Below are 7,480 nucleotides of genomic sequence, written 5' to 3'. Positions count from 1 at the left end.
CCCCCGCTACTTCCTGAACAACACAAACCGATACAACTCATAATCTCAAAACATATCATTCAATGAAATCGAACAAATCAAACAAAAATTACAAAATCAAACTACTAAAACTCGTTACCTGATTGCGGAATCAAATGAAAACCTACAATCGATCCAGATTCATCCTTCTCAGCACATAACAACACGCTAGGGGTGTGCATGGGTCGGTTTGGGTCGGTTTTGATCAAAAACCATAACCATAACCGCGATATCGGTTATTGGATAACCATAACCATAACCGATCGGTTATGGTGGTTATGGTTATTCGGTTTTGATGGTTATAGCGGGTCGGTTATGGGTGGTTAACCGTGTATTTAGCTTAGCTAAAGTAGCTTAATTTTTTTAACATGGAATAAATTGTTATTGCATATTTGTATATATTAATATATTACATAGTATTAAAAATACATATAATCTATAATATTAATACCTTTATTATCGAATATTCAAATAAAGTGATATGATAAATTCCATAAATTCAAATAAACATTCAACCAAAACCACAAAATGATATGAAAAACCCATAAGTACTAAAAATCTTCACTCAAAAATATCAAATATTAAAAATATGGTGAAAAGTCCTAAATCTTACAAAGATTTATTACATGTCGGTTCGGTTCGGTTATGGTGGGTATGGAAAAAATGATAACCATAACCGACCCGCTACTTTCGGTTTTCAAAAAAAACCATTAACCGATCCACCGGTTTTTTATTTGGTTCGGTTTTTTCGGTTCGGTTTTGTCGGTTAATTCGGTTATGGTTCGGTTAATTCGGTTTTTTGCACACCCCTACAACACGCTATCCTTCCGTACATCTTCAACAGCGATTTCACACTACAAGTCCTCTGTTTCCTAACCGCAACCGATCGAGTGAGAAAATGCTTATCAACGACGGATATCACCGGCAATTTGGCGGTGAAAACAGGGTTATGGTAGTGTGTGAGAGAGAAAGTGTGGAAGTGTGGAAGGTGAAATGACGGATTTCACCAGCGACGACACCACTGTTTCCATCCTCAACATCAGACGACCCCCCTGCGACGACACCACTGTTCCCCTCATCAACATCACCTGATCATCATCATAACCCCGTTTTCCCCCAAAATCAAAACCCATCATCGTTTTTTTTTTCGATATCATCTCGAATAGGCTTCTAGATCCAGATTAAGCAGTGGTTGGTGGTGTGGGGTAGGTGGTCGCAGTGGGTGGTGGCCAATGGTTCTTGAACAGGGGATTATGGTGGTAGGGTGGATGGCAGCGTAGGGTTATGGTGGGGTGGAAGGCAGGACGGTGGTGTGGGTGGATGGTGGTGGTGTTAAGTGTGAGAGAGAGATAGGGGGAATATAAATTGATTTCTATATAATATAAGTTTTCATCAGCATGCCAACTCATTAAAACACGCCACGTCATCTAAAATTAGCCACGTAGGACAATAAAACTAACCCAATTAGCGTTTATTTAACGACAGGGTGACACAGCAACCAATGTGTTAAGTTGAGAGTGATGTGAGCCAAAGTCAAAGTTGAGAGTGACAGCGGCCAAATGACAATAGTTAGAGATGTTTAAATCCATTAACCCTTAAAAAATTACATAGGTGATTAACTCTGAATAGAAAATAATATATAGATATTTTTTGTTTTATTTTTTTTACCTATCGTAAGTTCCTGATAACGTTTAGGAGATTTCTTTGAGCTCTTGTCTCAACTAAATTCACATTCTGTAAATTTTTAATTTGGTTTTAAGAAAAACTTGTTCATTTTATAAAAGATTTGTTTAGAAGTTTTATATAAAAAAAACATGCATTCATCTTAATTTAAAAACAAATCAATTATCCTTAATCCTTAAAATTTAATATACTATAAAAACATGTGTGTTTCTAATTCATTTGAAGTTTTGACTTGGACCGAGTATTCGACACAAGTATCTATGGTGTACGTGTTATGGACCACGTTATTAATGTTTTACAACTTACATAGAACACGAACATACACGTATGTATATTTAACATCCGTATCACATGTTTATATTCTTATTGTTATCATAAGAACTATACCCTAAACAAATTTCATTTCAATCACAAACATTTACTCTTGTAATCATATGAACATAACATTTATTTTTGCAGATATACATGACTATCCTTTTTCTAGTTATTATTAATTTTTTTTTTTTTGGATTATTTCAATCTTTGCTCTCTATAAATTTCTCTCCTGTGTCTATATACCTTCATACTAATCCTCAAATACATCTCATGACATACACAGAATTACAAAATCTTGCAAATATACCATCTTACCTCTCCTTTCAGATTTGTGAAAGTCGAGTTTTAATGGGCTTTAGTTTTAAGCCCATGCTTTCTGGCGTATAAAGTTCGGGGGAGATGGAAGTTGGGCTTAATGGGCTTCTTGGGCTTACGTCCGTCTCAGCGGGCCGATAGAGCCCGTAACCCATGAGGAAATATTCCAGTGGTATCAACATTGCATCTGGTTGCTCCTCTGTTACAATCGATCCACATCCTTGAACCTATAAATGCATACAAGAATATGTTCATTTCAAATGATATACATGACGTTTTGTGTTTATAGGTTTATAAGTTTTAGAGATACTGTTGCATACCTCTACCAATGCACTGAATCTTCTATCTAGTTTTGACGTCATGTGAAGAGATTCAGAATTGAACGGAGAATTTTCTCCCACAAAGATTAGGGAGCGACACTGCAATTTCTTTAATCCTTCCGTGATGTCTGGTCTCCTGAACAAAACAGAAGTACGAGTTAGGAAGTTATAAGCATCAAAAGTACAATTTGGCCGATCTTCAACCTGTTCAACGTTCGGCCCGTTGACTGTTAGGGCTAAAAAATAAACCAAATCGACTCGACTATATACGTATGGGTTGAATTGAAACTGCCACCATCAATATCTGGCACTAAATAATGCTTAAACATTTAATTTCCAAATTTTTATGGAGTTTTCGGATTGACAATTTCTTGTGTGATTTGAGTTACGCCATTGCAAAGTAGAACACAGAGATAAACTCCGATCTTCAACATAATACAAGAAACGTTCTTTTGATGCATAAATAGTGACATAGTTGCTCTAATAAAGTTTATTTTGACAAGAAAGAAAGAGCCGTTTACCCGTTAATAGCTTCAAGAAAGTTGAGCACATTTGCACTCTGCCTCTCACCAAGCAACTGTAGAAACAAAGCAGACTTGATGATGAGAAACATGATTCAAAAGCCGCATGTCATATTATAGTATCAAAGAGAGAACTTACTCTCCTACACGAGTGCACTATTTCTGTTTCGGGACTCATCGCTGCTCCACGAACTTCCTGTCATTTAGATAGTAAAACATAATCACACGTTTAATTATTAATATATAATAAAAACCATTGAATTATCAAAGATGTAACCGCAAAATGGAAGGAGATATACACCTTGCTGAAATAACGCATTAGCAGTAACTCCTTTACCATACCACACATCCCGTAGTAATAAAGTATGTTTGCCATAAGCTGCAAACAAGAGCTCAACTGAAATTAACGCTCACTCCTTTCCCCCAAACGGGTTAAAAAAAGTCTTACAAGTGGATGGGGTCAAGCAGGTTAAGATAAAGGGTCAAAACAAGTCTGACTCTAAAAATCTTTTTGCCCAATTTTTATTTCTTTTACATATAATAGTAAAATAAATTTCCACTACGTTGACTGCATATATATTTTTGTCCACTTTTTATTTCTTGAGTAAAATGCCATTTTCGTCCCCTGACTTAACGGAAAAAAAATTGGATAGAGTTAAGGAGCCAGCTGAAAATGGCAAGATTCCAAACCTTTTGGACCCAGATGCGAAAAAACAAACCTTTGGATGAAAGTCGCAAAACTGGCCAAACCTCAGGGACGAAAATGGCATTTTACATATAATTAGTCTCCTAAGATTACTTTTGGGATACCACCCACTGTTGAGCCCATTCTCCTTTTAGTTAGTATTTTTTTTTTTTATTTATACTCATCTCGCCGGTTAGATACATTGCATAACACATGTCAACCCATTCACTGGTAACGGGTCCAAATTGTCACGTCTAAAAAGCATATTGAGAATAGTTAACCTTGTTACACAACCATTCTGTCCAGGAAGGTGCTTTACATAGAGGAGAAACAAGTATGAGACCAAGCACACGACGTGTATATTTTATCTGTTAGCCAAAAGAAGCATATATAGTTAAATATTGCAAAATTAGAATTTAGATTTCACGCAGTACACAGAAGATGTGACTTACAGCAAACAGGGTGAGTATGTATGCACCAGCAGTCACTCCCATGCACATAACTGCACCAAGTCTGCAAAAGCAGATCATGAGAAAAAAAAAGAAAAAAAAAGCTTTCCGTATATTCAATTAACGAGAGAAAACGAGAAGCGAAACTAGAGGTGGTGAATTGGGTGGGTCCGCTGGTTGGGACTTGGGGTAACAGGTCAAACCTGGTCGGTTTGACCCGAAGCACCCTTCACCCAAATATTACGTTTTGTTATAAATAAAAGAGTTAACTACGTTTTTCGTCCCTGTGGTTTGTTGAAAATAACCATTACAGTCCATTAGTTTAAAAATTGACAAAACGGTATCAGTACTTTCATTTTTGTAACAAATACAGTCCACCTTCGTTAACTCCATCCAATTTGCCATTAAGTTTTTGGTGAAAAGACTAAAATACCCCTCATTAAAAAACAATACATAAACAAATGAGTTAATTACGTTTTTCGCCCCTGTGGTTTGTCGAAAATAACAATTACAATCCATTAGTTTTGGAAATTTTTTAACTGACTGTAATGGTTATTTTCAACAAACCACAGGTACGAAAAGCGTAATCAACTCCAAATAAAAAAAAAATAAACAAGGTTTTAGAATGAATTACACCCATGATAGGAACAAATATACTAAAAATTTACCCAAAATAGTCAAGAACCTCAGCAACCTGATCAGCTAAGTCATCAACAGATAATGCCGGATAATCATAGGACACCGCAGCAGCTCCCAACTGCAAAATCTCTTAAGGATGTACCATATAAGAATATAAGATAGTATACATTCGAAACAATACACATACGTTCATCATGGAAATTTTTTTATAAATTTATAACTATTTACAGTTGGTGATTAATGATTACCGACCTCGTGGCCAGGGGGGCTAATATGGTAAATGCAGAAATTATGAATCAGCAGCGAAAAAGCCTCAGGGCATAAGAAAAGCCCTTGAAAACAGGACATGTCTGCCAAACACGCAAACCAATGCAACATTAATAACAGAAGTGGTTAATGCATATGACTCGTTAGCATGCTTTAATGCCAGTTTTCGACCTCAAGTAGTGATTATGGAGGTGAATAGACAGTTCAAAGCAAGCACAATCAAATTTGTTATAAAGTTTTAATATCAATTACGAAAAAAGCCATCACTTACGATTTAAAGCTAAATCAGGATATGTAACGAGAGCTGGCTTGTCCTGGTCCCCGAATATGGCAACGGATACAAATCCATTAGAAGTTTTCACAAGGTGTTCCTGAATGCAATACAAAACGCACTTATTATATTAAGTTGAGAGCCTAATGTTTTTACATAACATACAATCTAATCAGACGGAGATAAGGACAATAAGGCCACCCATAATTATCTCTCCCTGTTAAACTACATATACATAACCTTTTCCACATTGAATATAACTATATAAGTCAACGAGATAGAGACATGGGCATGAAGTTAAAAAAAAAACACTAAGTGCAGCACGCAACTCTCGCATTAATTCTCTATAAATACACAACTATTTGACCTAACATACATATTAATCAGACAGAGAAAATACGAATTTATGGCAACCGCTCCCCTGGCAATAAATTTTTGACACAGTATTACAATTGTTATTATTACTATATAATATAATTATGCAGATAGGCACACCCAAACCGCCAAACGTATGTCTAAAAGTCCACTGAACCTGGTCAAATACAATAACTCTTTCACCAAACTAACAATTTTATAAACAAAAATATACATCACCAAACACAGTCCTATTCAACAATCGGAAGGATAACAAAAAAATATAAAGCAAAACTTATCACATGATAACTGTGTCTAACAGCTATTACAGTCTACAAACATAAAATCTCATACAGATAGATGCAAAAACTGTTTACTAAATTTAATCACATGATATATGAATCCTTCTTTGACTTGTTAATTATTGTATTTATAACAGGTTTTTTTTTTTTTTTTTTTTTTTTTTTTTTTTTGCCAATTTAAAAAAATGATGAGATCACAGACAGTAAAAAAGAAGATACAAAATGAACTTTAAACAATGATTCCTTGCATCATCAAGCATTTACCTACCGTTTACTTAAAACTTACTAAACCTCTCAAAAGCAAACTTAACCACAAAGAAATCAAATTCCCTAAGTGAAATAGAAACTTCTCATAATCACATATAACAAATGAACAAATCACACATTCACACACTTCTAACTTCTAACTTCAATTTTCAACGAAAAACGCCAATAAATCGATGAAAATGTTGCGAGTATCAACAATTATCGTACACACATACAGTGATACATATATACATTCACATAAACATTCAATCTCGTAATAAATAGGTATAAATCGAGATTTAAACTGCCAATAAATCGATGAAAATGTTGCTAGTATCAGCAGATTACTGAACAGTTATAGAACGCGCACACAGATATACATTCACATAAACTGATCAACATTCAATCTCGTCATAAATAGGTATAAATTGTGATAAAAATTTGTCAATCAATTGTGCATACAAGCAGATATACACAGAAATGAACATTCAATCTCGTAATATATATGTGTACAAAATGTGAAGTAATCTGCAAACCTTTGCGGAAACAGAGCTTGATTCCATGTCAATGGAGATAGAATCGCTTGAATCCGCCATAACCTGCAACCTAATTTGTCAAATTTGAGAGAGGTTGGATTTGGTATCCATGGGTTTATATAGAAATCTGTGTTTCTCTCTCTCTCTCTCACTCTGTATGTATATCTATATAGCATGATATATATCTTTCAGTGTATATTTATAGATGATGTGTTAGTTTTGGCCCATAAGTTTTAAAAGTTTTCGGTTTGGCCACTATAGTATGAAACTTGTTATTTGTTGACTTTTTTTTGTGAAGTATTTACTTGTGTAGTTGTGTCAACTTAAGTAACATTTATTTGTACAATATGGATTGCGACTATAAAGAGGGCATTTAAAGCATTTAAGTTGATAGGGTGGAGTTTTTACAAATCATTACATATTCCATGACACGTTCAGCAAAATAAACCATATTATTTATCGATTTTAAAATAGTTTAAAAAAGAGAAAATGAAATAAACACTAATAAAAGGTGAAATGAAAAGAAACATTTTTGGTTATCATGTGGTAATAGAATAGA

The 7,480-nt window shown here is 34.6% G+C and overlaps 1 protein-coding gene across 1 annotated transcript; it reads right to left on the bottom strand.

Moving 5' to 3' along the window:
- Window positions 1–2,195: 2,195 nt before the first annotated feature.
- LOC110873053 (protein NDL2) lies at window positions 2,196–7,083 on the bottom strand. Its single transcript, XM_022121975.2, has 11 exons — window positions 6,922–7,083; window positions 5,484–5,583; window positions 5,198–5,295; window positions 4,975–5,063; window positions 4,310–4,370; window positions 4,139–4,225; window positions 3,474–3,551; window positions 3,312–3,368; window positions 3,173–3,228; window positions 2,652–2,787; window positions 2,196–2,558 (listed from the first exon to the last, which is right to left on the bottom strand). Exons 1-11 carry the CDS (start codon window positions 6,979–6,981, stop codon window positions 2,340–2,342), a joined length of 1,041 nt encoding a protein of 346 aa, XP_021977667.1. The 5' UTR covers window positions 6,982–7,083; the 3' UTR covers window positions 2,196–2,339.
- Between the last annotated feature and the right edge of the window lie 397 nt (window positions 7,084–7,480).

Source organism: Helianthus annuus, chromosome 8, assembly GCF_002127325.2.
Source record: "Helianthus annuus cultivar XRQ/B chromosome 8, HanXRQr2.0-SUNRISE, whole genome shotgun sequence".
Classification (NCBI taxonomy): Eukaryota; Viridiplantae; Streptophyta; class Magnoliopsida; order Asterales; family Asteraceae; genus Helianthus; species Helianthus annuus.
The sequence above is the reverse complement of the archived record's forward strand: the minus strand, read 5'-3'. Positions and strand labels throughout refer to the sequence as shown.